The 18,242-nt window shown below is 33.2% G+C and overlaps 1 protein-coding gene across 1 annotated transcript; it reads left to right on the forward strand.

Moving 5' to 3' along the window:
• Positions 1–1,379: 1,379 nt before the first annotated feature.
• On the forward strand, positions 1,380–5,325 carry LOC139489884 (uncharacterized). Its single transcript, XM_071276728.1, has 2 exons — positions 1,380–1,663; positions 1,818–5,325. The coding sequence occupies exon 2, from the start codon at positions 2,653–2,655 to the stop codon at positions 5,323–5,325; it is 2,673 nt and encodes an 890-aa protein (XP_071132829.1). The 5' UTR covers positions 1,380–1,663; positions 1,818–2,652.
• The last annotated feature ends 12,917 nt before the right edge of the window (positions 5,326–18,242 follow it).

Genomic DNA, 18,242 nt, shown 5'->3' on the forward strand with positions numbered 1-18,242 from the left:
AGTATTTGTGTGATTTGTTTTCCTAAATCGTAATTTTTGTGTTTGTGTTAGCAATCATATCGTTTTTTTTTTTTATTGCGATCCCTTATTTCTTTATTTTTGTGTTTTTGTTATCTAGTATATAATTATTTCAGAATTTAGAAGTTTCCCCTGCACTGATCATATTGATTGTATAAGTTCTCTCTCCTGTATGCTATGTCTTTTTTAGATCGAAAGTAAAAAATGAAGGCGTTAAATTGTCAAAACTGGTATTAACTTCGACACTTCCAAGTCAGGAATATCGTCAGTAGTGGTTTTATGTCAAATCTTCATTATTTTTACAGTATTTGGTGTTGATTGCAGATCTTTGATTGTTTTTGTTTGATTTTGGTTAATTCATTCACTGCCTGTTTAAATTCGTAATGATTTTGATTTCGATATGCAGGATCATATGGTATGTATGGTTTAGACACCATCTTTTAGCTTTTTCGTCTTTTGATTGCAGTCTCGTTGATTCATATCCTATTTTTCATTTTATATACATGTATAAGTATTTGAATAAGTTTGGGTAATGTTAATGTTTACAACTGTTAACAGTAAAAAAAATCATGTTCGGTAGCCATAACAGTTGTTCAGCTTTATCTCAGTGGTTTTAGATGAGAGATGTTTGGTGCAAACAGTCAAGTTGACATACGTCAAGTTAGTCATGTTAGTCGATAACAGCTAAAAACATGTTGGATCAGTTAGACGAAAAAGCCTTTGTGTCAACAAAACATCCAAATAATTTAATTAAATCTTAAACGAGATGAAAAAATATTTATTATCGACTTCAGAGTTTGAATGTCCTTCAATATCTTTCACCTTGTATTTAAGATAGGTATGGATACTTTTAAAATTATTTGGAGAAAAGAGTTTTTACTTAAAATCTTAAATTCATATCAGAGCAAACAATCAAAGAAAGACAACTTCATATTCCAATACTTAAATGTAAGTGTGTTGCCATTTTTATAATAAGTAACCTAACATGAAACGTTGGGTCATTGTATGTGCTAAATGCTTCTCTTCCAAAATAATAAAAATCAATTCTGCCGGTCAATGAGGAACTGTGAAATATTACTAACTACATGACCAGTGAGTACAATAAAAAATGTCAGTTTTAAAAATAGAAGTCCTAACATAGCTAATGTGTAAAATTCCAAAGTAATTTATCTGTTAAAAAATGAAGAAGAAAAATCTTTGTGAGGTGTGATATTGAACCCAGACGCAACTAATCTAGATTATTCTTTATAATGATACGGTTTTCATGCAGAAAAATATTCATATAATTGGGTGATGACCCAATAACTTTTTTAACACCTAAATTAAAGGATAACATGAATACAAAAACTGACTAGTTGTAACAAACTTCAGTTAATTATTTATATGATTTATTTTACACCTAGGACTATATTTTATGTTATCTCTTATTTTCACTAACACCGGTAATCTAGTCAAGCAGACCTTGTTTATCACGTGATTACGCACCTATTGAAATTTAACAGGTGAGTCTCAAATCAGTCGGCACATGATCATTGAGAGTAGCACACGTTTGTGCAGTTGGGTTTGTGGTTTAGATAGCAATTTGGACATTATAATTGTCAGGACAGGACATGGATGTCCAAAGGCTAATTGAAACAACACTCAGGTAAGTTATTTTACTTATATTTTATGGTACATTGAGGTCAATTTGCTGTCGAGATGATATTTCTTGCTCGCGGTCCAAATGTACGGATAATTGCCATATTATTCATATTTATAGATAACGTAAGTAATTTTTGGGTTCAATTATTATTTTGCAGGGGTTTTTAGGCCCGGTTTTAGTGTGCGTTGGCACGTTGCTAATCGTCGACTGGTCGGAGATAATGGTGTCGATGAATTAATGGTGTCGGGGTTAAAAATGGTAACAACTCGGTGATATATTGGTTGGAGTTACAACGCATGGAGGCGGTGATAAATTTATAGTTCGTTTCTATTTATTTGGAGCAAAAAGTCCGTAAAATTATATACATTTTTAGTTGAGAAATCGAGAAGTCCGTGCAGTATTTATGCAGTTTAAAGCAGTTATAGTTTGTTATTCAGCATTATATTTATTCATACAAATTTAGTGTTCTCTTCAATCAATTTAGAAGCAACCAGATATATGTGAAAATTAGTTAATTCGTCCGTTTAATTATAAAGAGAAATTTAAAGGGGAACAACCCAGTTCATCATTTACATCTACAGTACGTACAACGAGGAACGTATCCGGGCAGTGTGCGGAAAGTGTGCAGGCCGAAATTTGTTTGATTTATGTTTATTTCATGACATTTTGTTTTGTTCCGTGTGTGTTTATTTAGTTACATTTGTGTTCTCATTTCATATTACATTTTTGTTGAATTTACTTTATTTTGTTTTGTTAATTAAATTTATATTTTAATTTGGTTTTGTATGACATTGGCCACCTGACAATTCCCAAAGAACTTACTTCGTTACAATGGTGGCAGCGGTGGGATTGTCACTGTGCCAATTGTTATATTAGAAAATATTGTCAGATAGACAACAGGGATTTTTTTTTTTTGTTATATATTTTGTTTGAACTTTTATGTTTTATTATTTGTTTACATTATCATTTTATTATTATTTGTATTGTACAGTATGGCAGGAAGTGTATTACCCGCTTGGGTTCCGGAGATGTTAGAGAAGGGTGAAACTTTGGAGACATGTTTAGAAATGTTGAAAAACATGCAGTCTACTGAGAGAGAAGCTAGAATGGAAGAGAGAGAGATGAGAAAGATAGAGATGGAAAAAGAGGTACGTTTAAAAGAGTTAGAGATTAGAGAGAAAGAAATGGCTCAAGGTGTTGCACCACCACAGACACATTCAAGTTTGAAGTCGAAACTTCCTAAATTTAAGGAAGGTGAAGACCCAGATGTATTTTTAAGGTCCTTTGAGAAATTGGTGGTTTTGCATAAAATACCCAAGTCTGAGTGGGCCCTTAGATTAGTCCCTTTACTTTGTGGGAAAGCTTTAGAGGCATTTTCTAGATTGTCTGAAGAGGACAGTAAAAATTATGATAAAATTAAATCTGCTATTTTATGTAGATACGAGCTTACTGCCGAGGCATACAGGGAGAAGTTCAGAAGTGAACGCCAGTCTTCGGATGAGTCATTTAAGGAATTTTCAGTCAGACTAGTAGGTTTTCTTAGACATTGGTTGGAGCGTGAGTTGATAGGCACTGATTTTGATAGATTTGTTGATTTAGTTACTAGAGAACAGTTAATGGTAAGTTGTAATAAAGAGCTCAAACTTTGGATCAAGGAACAGAAACCGAAAACAATTGATGAGTTGGTAGACAAAGCTGAGGCTTTTCAGCAAGCACATAAAGATGAACAGGTAAGTTCTAAATCAGTTGGGAGAATTGACACCGACCAATCTAAACAACAAGGTAGATATAACCAATCAAAAGGAAGACAACCTGACACTAGGACTTGTTTTATTTGTAAGAACATTGGTCATATAGCTACGCACTGTCCTACAAGGACGAACCGGTCAAAGGAGGATAATTTTAAGCCAGGTAAGTTTGGTTTGTGCATACAGAGTAGACAGGAGTATAGAGTAGATGATTATATTAGTGGTGTGACTGTTAAGTTGCCTGGTGTTTCATGTAATGGCGACAAGGTACAGGTACATGGACTTGATATAGTAGAAGGTAAGATCGATTGTGATAAAATCTCAGTTTTGAGAGATACAGGTTGTTCTACTGTATTTGTTCATAGTAGGTTTACTAACCCAGATTGTCTTACAGGTCAGACTAGAGACATATGTTTAGCAGATGGTTCAGTGAAGCAGTGTCCAGAAGTATGTATTAATATTTCTACTCCTTATATTTCAGGTGATATTATTGCATTGATCTTAGATACACCGTTTGCAGATCTGATTGTTGGAAACTATGTGAACACATCAGTACCACATAGTGTCGATGGTTTATCAGTGACTAGTGGAGAAGATATTTTTGTTTCAGGTGACTCAGTCCCATGTCATGCAGTTGAGACTCGATCTCGAAAGAAGAAGCAGGATGAAGCAGATAGTATGATTGATCAGACGAATGTTCAGCGTAGTAGCGATATACCTATATCTCATTCTATAGATTTTTCAGACGTATGCCATGATTTTAAGATTTGTGATAGGAAGCAGTTGATTGAGTTACAGAAGACAGATGAGACTTTGGATAAGGTAAAATCTTATGTAAGTGATGTGCATGATAACCCAGCATCTTATTTTATATATAATTCAGATTTACTATATAGAGTGTATACTAAGCCAAGTGGTGAAGTTATTCAGCAAATTGTATTACCAAGCAAGTTGAGAGGAACAGTTCTTTCGTTGGGACATGATATTCCGTTGGCAGGTCACCTTGGGAATAAGAAAACAAGAGACAGAATCATGCAGCACTTTTTCTGGCCAGGTATATTTAATGATATTGCCGAATACTGTAGGTCTTGTCCAGATTGTCAGATAGGTACATCGAAGGGTAGAGTACCACGTGCTCCATTGATTAGCATACCACCTATGGATGAGCCATTTCAGCGCATTGCTATTGATTTTGTTGGCCCTTTGCCTATGACTGATGACAAAAACCGTTATGTACTTGTTTGCGTCGATTATTCCACTAAATATCCAGAAGCAATTCCTTTAAAAGATCAAGAAGCTTCTACAGTCGCTAATGCTCTTATAAGTTTATTTTCTAGAGTTGGCATACCCAGGGAGCTGTTGACAGACCAAGGCAGTAACTTTATGTCAGAGCTGATGGTTGAGGTATGTAGACTATTAAAGATAAGTAAGTTACGCACTAGTCCTTATCATGCTATGTGTAATGGACTCTGTGAAAAGTTTAACGGTGTACTGAAGAAAATGTTGAAGGCATATGCACGACAGACACCAAAAACATGGGATGCATATATCCCTTACTTATTATTTGCATATCGGGAGGTACCAAATGAGAGTACTGGTTTCTCACCGTTTGAATTGTTATATGGCAGGCACATTAGAGGACCTCTAGCAGTACTTAAAGAAGAGTGGGAAGAGCCTAGTACATGTCAAAACTCTGTGTTGAGTTATTTATTAGACACTAGAGAAAAGTTGAGAACAATGGCTGAGTACGCCATTGAAAATGAAACAAAAGCGAAACAAAGACAGAAGTTTTATTATGATAGAAAAGCTAGAGACAGAAAGATTGAAGTTGGTCAAAAGGTGCTTATATTATTGCCTACACATACATCAAAGCTTTGGGAATTGTCAGGTGGCCAATGTCATACAAAACCAAATTAAAATATAAATTTAATTAACAAAACAAAATAAAGTAAATTCAACAAAAATGTAATATGAAATGAGAACACAAATGTAACTAAATAAACACACACGGAACAAAACAAAATGTCATGAAATAAACATAAATCAAACAAATTTCGGCCTGCACACTTTCCGCACACTGCCCGGATACGTTCCTCGTTGTACGTACTGTAGATGTAAATGATGAACTGGGTTGTTCCCCTTTAAATTTCTCTTTATAATTAAACGGACGAATTAACTAATTTTCACATATATCTGGTTGCTTCTAAATTGATTGAAGAGAACACTAAATTTGTATGAATAAATATAATGCTTCGTTACACTAGTATAATATCATAACACAACCAATCACCAACAGTTACATTCGGCTCTTTTGAGAAAATAAACTCAAGTACATCATAATTTAAATTTTTATACAGTGTTGTCATCTTATCACTAAAACAGTTAAATTGATAAAGGAAGATGTGGTATGAGTGCCAATGATACAACGCTCGATCCAAGTCACAATTTAAAAAAGTTAGACTGGTAAGAAGTGGCTATATTGGATGAACATATATCGATCGCAACCAAAGACAACATGACCTTTTAATGCATTCGAGCTAACTAAGGGACTTATCATTATTTACCTGGGAGGGGGGGGGGGGGGGCTGGTCATTTTGAATTCAAACATATAAAATTTTCTTGACCCCCCCCCCCCCCATAATATTTCACTTTTTATTTGATCCCCCCTACAAAACATTTTAAAAAATGTGATCCCCTCTCTATTAAACATGTCAAAATTGTAACATGCAAAATATTTGTTATATCATAGATATCATGAGGCAAACATTAAATATTCTCAGTGGATTGAGTCCAAAAACAATATTCGAGGGAACATTGCCTTGAAATAGGGCTCTTCCATGAATTTTAAGAGGTAGGCAGCAAAGCTTTTTCTGACCTTTTTTTTCCTAATTTCCTATATTGAGCTATTGAAGAAAACTTTTTCCTAAGTAGTTCTGTAAAAAGTAAACTTTTTGATACAGCAACTACACATTATTTACTAAGTGGGATATCTATTACCCGCAGTATATGTTCCTTTCTTGGACCCTGCTTGAAACTTAAGTCTTACAGTAGGCCTTATTGAAACCTCCATAAGGTTTATATGGATTGGTTATTCGATCATACTTACTCATTTATTGACACATTTCATTCATAAATTTATGTGTGATAGAAACCCCAAAATTTTGAATTGTTAGCCTAAAAAATACAGATTTTGAGGGAATGAGAGTTATAAATTAACTCAAAGGGATCTTAAAATAAAATAGAGGCTCTAAAGAGCCTGTGTCGCTCACCTGGTCTATGTGAATATGAAACAAAGGACACAGATGGATTCATGACAAAATTGTGTTTTCGTGATGGTGATGTGTTTGTACATCTTACTTTACTGAACATTCTTGCTGCTTACATTTATTTCTATCTATAATGAACTTGGCCCAGTAGTTTCAGTGGAAAATGTTAGTAAAAATTAATAAATTTTATGAAAATTGTTAAAAATTGACTATAAAGGACAATAACTCCTTAGGGGTCAATTAACCATTTTGGTCATGTTGACTTATTATTAGGTCTTACTTTGCTGTACATTATTGCTGTTTACAGTTTATCTCTATCTATAATAATATTCAAGATAATAACAAAAAATAGCAAAATTTCCCTACAATTACCAATTCAGAGTCAGCAACCTAACAACGGGTTGTCCGATCCATTTGAAAATTCCAGAGCAGATAGATCTTGACCTGATAAACAATTTTACATCATGTCAGATTTGCTCTAAATGCTTTCGTTTTTTAGTTATAAGCCAAAAACTACATTTTACCCCTATGTTCTATTTTTAGCCATATCAGCCATCTTGGTTGGATGGCCGGGTCATCGGACACATTTTTCAAACTAGATACCTTAAAGATGATTTTGGCAAAGTTTGGATTAATTTGGCCCAGTAGTTTCAGAGAAGAAGATTTTTGTAAAAGTTAACGACGGACGACGACGACGACGGACGACGACGACGACGGACGACGACGACGACGGACGACGGACGCCAAGTGATGAGAAAAGCTCACTTGGCCCTTTGGGCCAGGTGAGCTAATAAAAACGGTACGATAATTAGTGATGTTCAAACTACTGATTTCTTTGTGCAAAAAATATTGATCCCCCCATTTTGAATTTACAATAAAATTTGAACCCCTCCCTATACCACATACAGGAAAAAACTTGATCCCCCCTGTATTTTGACAAGCCCCCCCCCCCCCAATAAATAATGATAAGTCCCTAAATCTGGAAGTTCGCCACCTTTTTTATACTACAAACTCCTATTCAAACTGTTATGGACGACATCAAAAGTTCAATGAAGGATGAAAAACTTAATTCCCATAGTTTTTTTTTTTTTTTTATCTTACATTGATCTTTTGATGTCGTCCCTTAACGGCTTCCTAAACTTTAGACCCGTCCATACCTGATGAAGATTAGCCGAAGAAAGCCGACTGAAATCACACATACACGCATTTTAGGTGGTTGTCCCCCCCTAGATATGATAATCAATAGATTTACATTCTATTCGATAACAGTCATTTGTTTAGTTTAAAAAGTCATCTGATTATTTAATTTAGTGTATACCTATCAATCGTTTCCAGAAAAGGAATAATGAAAGTGAAAATACGTACACATAAATGAAACTGCACTTGTTACGCCCATTTTAGAATCTGATAACTGATTCTTCAATGTTTTTACATATATGATATATGATATATGCTTATATCTATCAAACTTTTAAGCATTTCAAATTCGATAACATTTTTAAAAATGAGACGCAATGCTGCTCTTTAACTTCAAGGTGTACACATGTTTGGCTAGCTCTGTCGTACCATGAAATAGAACATAGATTGAAAGATTGTTTATGTGGTCTTGTTGGGAAAACGAAAATACATAATAGTTACATTTATTTACTCAAAACAGATCTTTCAACAAGTCTAAAAAACTAGAAAACCGTTCAACTTAAAACAAAAAGGAACAATGTTATCCTTCTATGCCGCAATTTGTTGTCAACATATTTAGCATGAAAGGAAAATTAAAAATACATAGGTCTTAGATTGACTACAAACAAACTAAATTATCAGTGATAAATTCTTCAAAGTTTTAACTGTTCTAACTCTGAAACTATATCATTTTGTTTTGTTTCACTATCTGGTATCTCTATAGTTGGTACCTTTTTATGCCATTCACCAGTTGCAGCCATTCCAATATAAAACTCTACCGTTCGCCCACCATTTTCGGAATTTAATTTGCTCTCTGGAATGAAAGAAGTCTTCATCGCGGTAATTTCAGTACATTTGTCGAGTTTTTCAAGATGTCTGAACACCCAAAGTCTTCTATTATCGGCTGTTACCCATTTTCCGTTCCTGTTCATAACAGAAATCATTGGAATGTCTTTAATATTACACCTGCCTTCCATGATATCGTCAAGGGTTCCTCCTACTAGTCTATTGCCTCTAAAAACTGAATTGATTCTATTTTGACTAAAATAAATTTCAGATGGTTTGAGTTTGATGTATAAAGCAGGACATAACTCTACCAAATCCATCACTTAAGCTTAAGCAAACCTGAGAATACCGGCGGAAATAGAGTATAATTTATATTTAGTCCGATGTTATTCTGGAAATTTTCATCTGCGTATTTTCATTACATAATGTTTAAACCCTTACTATATATCCAGATATACATAGATTGTATAAAAAGTATGGTCATATGATATATTTATATATATTAGGATACCCGAGTGCAAAGGTATCTGGGAAGTACATATGATTTCCAAAAAAGGCAATTCATAATAGTGTTATGTATGAACATTGAATTTCTTTTATTGATAGATTATAGTTGGTCATCTCAACGAGATTGATTTTCTCGCTTGAGCTAGTACGGCAAAAGGGAGAAAAGCAATCGAGTTGAGATGACCAATGATAATCTGTTTATCGCTGTTTTACCTATGACGACGTTTTTTCATATCACTATACTGTGCTGGGAAAGGAAAGGAAATTCTCAGTAAAATTCTCAGAAAATTTCGCAAAACAGCGATAATGTATTATATTTGGTAGGAACATACTGCATACTTAATAAAATTAACTGTACATGTAACAGTCTCAAAAATACATTAGAACTCATGGTACCAGGATTATAATTTAGTACGCCAGACGCGCGTTTCGTCTACACAAGACTCATCAGTGACGCTCTTATCAAAATATTTATATAGCCAAACAAGTAAAAAGTTGAAGAGCATTGAGGATCAAAATCCAAATAATTGGTAATCGTCCAACTTCAAGACGAGTTGCCAAATTTGTTTAACATTTTCTAACACCCAGTATATATTTACAGAATGATAAATGAACCTTTTCAAAAGGTGATCTATCTGTAAAACAAAATCGATCAACAATAATGATCAACATAAATTTCTGATGTATTAAAAAAGAGTCCATCAACAGTGTCAAGATAGATTAGCATTTAGTTTAGACTAAAACTATTAATATGATATGAGTTCATTCCATGAATAAAATCAGAATAAAAGCAATGGTCAGAATGGTCACATTTTTGTATTTTAGCCCTTTAATGTGGTACCCCTCAATTTACGGTTTGGGGTAGTCACTTTAAAATCCAAAAACTAATAATACTAGTATTTGAATAAGTTTGGGTAATGTTAATGTTTACAACTGTTTCCAGTAAAAACAATCATGTTCGGTAGTCATAACAGTTGTTAAGCTTTATCTCAGTGGTTTTAAATGAGAGATTTTGGGTGCAAACAGTTTGACATACGTCAAAAGGGTCCATAACAAGTAGAAACATGTTGGATCCATTTCGTGTCAACAAAACATCCAAATAATTTAATTCAGATCTTATAAACCAGAAGAAAAAATGTTTATCATCAATTTCAGAGTTTGAATGTCCTTTGATATCTTTCACCTTGTATTTTAGATAGGTATGGATATTTTCTAAAATAGAGAGGGAAAAGAGTCTGATTGTATTTAGTTGTTACTTTATAATCCTTAATGCATCTTCATATTCCAATACTTACATGCAAGTGTATTACCACATTTTCAAATTAGTAACATATCAAGAAACGTTTGGTCATTGTATGTGCTAAATGCTCCTCTTCCAAAATTATCAATATCAATTCTGCAGGTTAATGAGGAAATGTGAAATATTACTAACTACATGAACCGTGAGTACAAAAATTTCAGTTTTGGAAAAGTCCTAACATAGCTAATGTGTAAATTCCAAATTAAGTGCAAAGTAATATTTCTATTAAAAAAATGAAGAAGATTTTTTTAGAGGGATTTGATATTGAACTCAAACGCGACTAATCTAGATTAAATTTTATAATAATACGGTTTTCATGCAGAAAAATATTCATATAATTGGGTGATGACACAATAACGTTTTTAACACCTAAAAGGAAAACATGAATACAAAAACTGACTAGTATAATATCATAACACAACCAATCACCAACACCCGGCTCTTTTGAGAAAATAACACGCATTAATTCAAGTACTTCATAATTTTGATTTTTAAACAGTGTTGTCATCTTATCACTAAAACAGTTAATTGGATATAGGAAGATGTGGTATGAGTGCCAATGAGACAACGCTCGACCCAAGTCACAATTTATAAAAGTAAGACTGGTAAGAAGTGGCTATATTGGATGAACATATATCGATCGGAACCAAAGACAACATGATCTTTTAATGCATTCGAGCTAACTAAATCTGAAAGGTTCGCTGCCTTTTCTTATACTACAAACTCCTATTCAAACTGTTAACGGCTTCCCAAACTTTAGACCCGTCCATACCTGATGAAGATTAATCCAGAACGCCGACTGAAATCACGCATTTACTTATTCTAGGTGGGTTTTCCCCCCTAGATATGATAATCAATAGATTTTACATTATATTCGATAACAGTCATTTGTTTAGTTTAAAAAGTCATCTGATTATTTAATTTAGTGTATATCTATCAATCGTTTCCTGAAAAGGAATAATGAAAGTGAAAATACACATAAATGAAACTGCACATAACGCCCATTCTAGAGTCTGATAACTGATTCTTCAATGTTTTTACATATATGATATATGCTTAAATCTATCGAACTTTTAAGCATTTCAAATTCGATAACATTTTTTTAAAATGAAACGCAATGCTGTTCTAGAACTTCAAGGGTGTACACATTTTAGCTCTGTCGTACCATGTGTATTTTAGTTATATTATCTACTTATTTTGTATTTGTCACAAACTTAATGTTGATATAGTTTATATGAATTCGAGTAAAGGTTGAAAGATTGTTTGAGGTGGTAATGTTGGGCAACAAAAACGAAAATACATACTAATTACATTTATTCACTCAAAACAGATATCTCAAGAAGTCTAAAACTATAAACCGTTAAACTCACAACAAAAAGAAACAATCACATCTTTATGTAGATGCTGCTATTTTTAGTCATCGTATTTAGTATCGAAATATAAATTCAGAATACGAAGGACTTAGAGTTCTAAGAACAAACACACAACTCAGTGATCTAATTTGCTCTCTGCAATTTCACTAGTCTTTATCGCTATAATATTACTGCATTTGTCGAGTTTTTCAAGATGCTTGAAAACCCAAAGTCTCCTGTTATCGGCTGTAACCCATTGCCATCCCTTTTCATAACAGAAATCATTGGAATGTCTTTAATATTACATCTCCCTTCCATTGTATCGTCGAGAGTTCCTCCAACCGACCTACGGCATCTGAAAAGTGCGTTGATTCTATTTTGACTGAAGTAAATTTCAGATGGTTTTAGTTTTATAAACAGATCAGGATGTGAAACCACCAGTTGATCAGTATCAAAAGCTACTTCACCCATCACTGTGAATGAATCAAATCGGAGAAACGAAACTATTATGTACTTTATATATAGTCTGACGTTGTTCTGAAAACTTCCACATACGTTTATATCGATCATTAGATAGTTGATAGCATATCAATTACTAGTATACAAAAAGTATTGTCGAATACCCGAGTTCAAAGGTTGCAAAATTGGAAAGTACATGCATATGACTAAAGCTCTGTTGGTTTATTCAAAAGCAAAACAACATTACCAGTAAAACCACGTGCATACCCCAATGCTATTTTTGGAGTATTATATGAGACTTCTATGTTGTATACAGTACTCCATGACGAATTGGGTTGTAGATGGAGTACACCAACTCCTTTAATTGGAAAATACGTTTTTTAGCAAAAAAAATTCAAATTTTTTGGTACTACGTATATATTCAGTTGTCTAGAATCTCGTTGACCCTTTCAAAAATTCTGGACACTGTCTTCTCAGATATAATACTTAAATCTGGGATAAGCAAAGATAGGTAACTCTAACTTGTTTTTTTCTTCAAGTTATCTAAAAAATAATATGATAGGTTGATTGTTGCTGTTGTTTAAAGCCACTTTCATCGCGCTTGGCTATATCGTGGCTGCCAGTTTATGGCTCTTGCTCTTGAAGGATGCCAGAGTGTCCAGAGAACCATTGGCATTCGGCAGGATATCTGACAATCAGTCTGTAAAGAATTTAATTGACTAGATACAGAACCTTTTAGAATTAAATAATATGAATTTTCCTATTGAAGCGAAGCAACTCCATAACAATCGTGATAGTTTTCAAGCTATATCCTTTTAAATTCGAAATTTTAGCTGAAAAAAGAGTAGATATGTATACTAGTGAGTAGAATGCTGTTCTGTGACAAATTATAATATCTTGTTAGTTCGATTTGTAAAATTTATGAGATATCTAGAGATTTTGAAAATACCGGTAATTCAGCTGTTTAAGACGTTTTCTAAATTCATGAACATTTTAGAAACTTAGAAAAATTACAGAAGATATGACTAGCCGGAATTTTGTACTGACAGATATTATTAGTAGAAATACACTATTATAGTGGTATTGAACAAAGGGGAGACGTACCTTCAACTGGTCTTGAAAAGCCTATTCTCTTTCTCTTTATCTATAATGCTTTCTGCAAAAAACCTTAAATCAAAGCCTTAAAGGCTGTAAAAGCAATTGCTGCCATGTTAATGTTTGGGGACTTTTATTTTTCATCCACATATATACAAGAATTAAACCTGACATGAGTGTTGTCTAGTTAAAAGTAAGAAGGTTTTAACTTTAAATAAATAAAAGACTTTAGCAGAAAGTCATTTTTAATATGTTTTATATTTCACAAGGAGACAACACGTTTACCAGGCTAAAGTTGGGGTCAAATATACATGTGCTGAAACATATAACTCAAAAAGAAATCATCATGGATTATCCCCTGGTAGTGTTTGTAACTTCCTTGGCAATAATTTCCTTTATTGATTTAATTTTAACAATTTTCATTATTAATTTATATTTAACCATTAACACAAATGATTAAGTTAAAACATTTCAACTTTCCAGACGCAAATGTTAAAAAACGGGAAAGAAACAAAATATCTTACAAGACATAAACATGTAAAGAATAAATGTATATTTCAGCTTAATAAAAATATTTTCATAATGTTACTTTGTCATCATTTTTAAAACTAAGTTCCAAACATTATTGCTCAGTTGATATGTGTCCTTCTGATGCGGTACGAGCACAGGCACTTGTTTCTATCCATAGGAAGGTCGATTATCCATATAAATAGTTTTATATGGATAGTCGACCTTCCTATGGATAGAAACAAGTGCATGTGGGTACGAGATAACTACAATTCTCATGCAATCCCGAAAAGGGGGGTAATCACAGACAAACATGACATTAAATCGTTATCACTGAACTAGTATATATATTGTATAGGGGCCAGCTGAAGGACGCCTCCGGGTGCGGGAATTTTTCGCTGCATTGAAGACCTGTTGGTGACCTTAATTCTGCTGTTGTATGTTTTTCTATGGTCGGGTTGTTGTCTCTTTGACAAATTCCCCATTTCCATTCTCAATTTTATTATACGAACAAGAACAAACAGCTCTACGTTGCTTTGATATTTATCAATTTTCAGGAAACATTGCGAAAAATGATCTTCAATATTTCGAAAACATGTGAAATAAAATTGCTAACACGGTGGACCGTCGAGTGTCAACAAACGTAGTAGACTTGTTCACTGAAAAGACGAGGATAATGGTTTCATCTGACATAAATTTTATGCAAACCCAGTTTTGATCATGATATTTAAAGAGACGTACTTTTTTTTCAATCTATGTATTAATAAACTAGAAAATTCCAAATTGTAAATATCTCTTCATCTGGACCGACTTGGCATCTACTACGTTTGGACGGGTCCATTTCATTAGTAAGGTGATCGATAAATATTACGGAGTTTTGACAGAAAAGGAAAACGAACTTATTGTTATGTGTTTTCAACAAGGGTTTCGTTCCGCTAAATTATTTGCGCAAATAAAGTTTGTCTATTTTTAGATTACAGGTAATAATTTGACACTACACATTAACCTGTGTAGTGATTTTGATTATACGATAAATGTATGAATGAACGATAATTTTATGAATGAACAAGAGCACCTGACCTCTTAAAGAAACACAAATTAAACATAAAAAACCGTATTTATTAGGAGATAATTCAGTTAAATTTTCAATACTAAATCAACAACTGAAATGAATCCATATTTTGTTGAAACATCGTACGAACGGCGGAAAACGGAATCGCATTTATAAAAATGTACTTTTTTTTCACTCGGATTTCTATGTTATTTGATAGTCAAACGGTTGACCCTTTAAATACAAAAATACATCTACAAGAACATATTCTGAAACTTCTTAAATCCACTAACGTTTTTTTAAAGTTTCAAGCTATGTATTGCATTAGAAAACATACATAGATGTTAAAGAATGACTGACCAGGAGCCTGTTTAACAAAATACTATGGCTTGATCTGGGCGGAGTCTCTGATCTGGGTCACAAAGATGGCCATACGCGACGGCATAAAAGCAATTGCTTTAAAAATGATCTTTCAAGGCTAATAACTCTGATAAGGCATCAATCGACATTTTAGGTCATGTTGCTTTTTTTGTTGTTCTTGCTTTGCCGAACATTTTTGCTCGATGAAGTGTCTAAGAAATATAAAATAGGTAAAAATTGTCTATCAAGGACAATAAATCCTTTAATGGATAAATCTGCAATTTCAGGTTATGTTTACTCATTTGTAGCTCTCATTTTGTTGAACATGTTTGCTGTTTGTTTGAAGTTTCTCTAATTTTATCATAGTTTCTGAGAAAAGTTTATAATAATAAGTAAAAATTATCATTCAAGAACAATAACTCCTATAAGGGATCAATTGAAAATTTCGGTCATGTTCAACTAATTGGTAGATATAACTCTGATGTTATAATTTTTTTTATCCAAAAGTTTTAAGATACCCAAAAACAGATTTTTTTTATACAAATTATTATTTCCGGGGCAACAACTCCAAATAAGTTGTATGAATCATCAGAAAATGTCAACACTTATATCTTGACTTACATCTAGAAATTGACAATTAGGGTCGATTGAAAACAAAACTTTACGACAAAAGAGATGATTTCAGCTTTCCCAATTGTGAACTTTCCATTTCTTAGTAGCACCTGCATACAATGTATATATCTCCCAATTGATACAATATTCCCGTGCTTGCATTTCCTATCATGATTTTCTTGATAGAGGGTTGTTGCTCACAAGGAAGCTATTAAATCAAGAACTCCAAATGGTGAAGTTGAAATCATATCTTTGTAAATTTTACGGACGCCATCACGACTCTAGTTGGTTGACCGTTATGGAATAACCATTTCACAAATAATATCGGATATGTTCCTTACGTCGTAACTACATTCCCGTTCCCTTTCATGAATGTGACCTACCGAATTAGACTATTTACCGGATTTGTTATAAAATAATCAACACGACGGGTGCCACATGTGGAGCAGGATCTGCTAACCCTTCCAGAGCACCTGAGATCACCCTAGTTTTTGGTGGGGTTTGTGTTGTTTATTATTGCTGACTGACTGGAATAAAACACACATACCATATGGATCATTCATCACAAGTTTGGTTGAAATTGGTTCAATAGTTTTTAGAGATCTTTGAAAAAGTTTAAAGATAAGGAGAACAAGAACAACAATGGATGCCAAGTGATTGCAAAAGCTGACATGGCCCTTTAAGTCAGGTGAGCTAAAAACGAAGTGAGTGATCATAAAAAACAAACCATCAAGTGACTAAACTCTTTTTTCAAGAATGACCTGTACAGGACTAACTTTTTCTTTGAGGAATACTGATAACAAAAATTGGTTATGAATTAAAATTAGGTACATATATAAGCATGTCTACATGCATGGAATAGGCAACTACAAATGTACCATTTAGTGATTCTGTTTTAATTCAACCTATCATTTAGATGCATAATATCAATCTATACTAATCAGTAATGGAATCTACTCAATGAAATAGAATGAGCTGCTGATTGTACCTGAAATATACTTTCATCTGCATTATACATAATTATAAATACACCTGATAATCTGTACTAAAGATTCTATAGATGTGCACTGTATTTTATGTATGCTCACACTATCAATATTTTCCTTCAAATCATATATAGATATAAGAAGATGCTGTATGAGTGCCAATGAGACAACTCTCCATCCAAGTGATAATTTGTAAAAGTAAACCATTATAAATCAAAGTACAGTCTTCAACACAGAGCATTTCGAAAAATCTGTTAATGAAAACACAAGTTATAAATTCCGTGCATCCTAGGCGCTTTTCTGGAAATGCCTTCACTAGGTGCATTTCAAACCAAACAATTGAAAGCCGAGGATGTATAAGAGCTGACATGGCTATATCGTGGCTGCCAGTTTATGGCTCTTGCTCTTGAAGGATGCCAGAGTGCCCAGAGAACCATTGGCATTCGGCAGGATATCTGACAATCAGTCTGTAAAGAATTTAATTGACTAGATACATAACCTTTTAGAATTAAATAATATGAATTTTCCTATTGAAGAGAAGCAACTCCATAACAATCGTGATAGTTTTCAAGCTATATCCTTTTAAATTCGAAATTTTAGCTGAAAAAAAGAGTAGATGTATAATAGTGAGTAGAACGCTGTTCTGTGACAAATTATAATATCTTGTTAGTTCGATTTGTAAAATTTATGAGATATCTAGAGATTTTGTAAATACCGGTAATTCAGCTGTTTAAGACGTTTTCTAAATTCATGAACATTTTAGAAAGTTAGAAAATTACAGAAGATATGACTAGCCGGAATTTTGTACTGACAGATATTAGTAGTAGATATACACTATTATAGTGGTATTGAACAAAGGGGAGACGTACTTTCAACTGGTCTTGAAAAGCCTATTCTCTTTCTCTTTATCTATAATGCTTTCTGCAAAAAACCTTAAAAAATGATCTTTCAAGGCTAATAACTCTGATAAGGCATCAATCGACATTTTAGGTCATGTTGCCTTTTTTGTTGTTCTTACTTTGCCGAACATTTTTGCTGGATGAAGTGTCTAAGAAATATAAAATAGGTAAAAATTGTCTATCAAGGACAATAAATCCTTTAATGGATAAATCTGCAATTTCAGGTTATGTTTACTCATTTGTAGCTCTCATTTTGTTGAACATGTTTGCTGTTTGGTCCGAGTACACAGTTATTTCGTAGTGCATTTCCTTTAGACAATAAATGGAAATTAAAAAAATCCCACCTGCGCTTTCTCCATAATATGTTTACAGTGTGTTGTACTACTTTTGGGACAAATTATATCAAAATTATAGAAAACTTCATCAGCTCTAACTCAAAATATGGACAATTTTATGTGAAGGGGGCTTGAAATCTTTT

The sequence above is a fragment of the Mytilus edulis genome, chromosome 9, assembly GCF_963676685.1.
Source record: "Mytilus edulis chromosome 9, xbMytEdul2.2, whole genome shotgun sequence".
Lineage (NCBI taxonomy): Eukaryota > Metazoa > Mollusca > Bivalvia > Mytilida > Mytilidae > Mytilus > Mytilus edulis.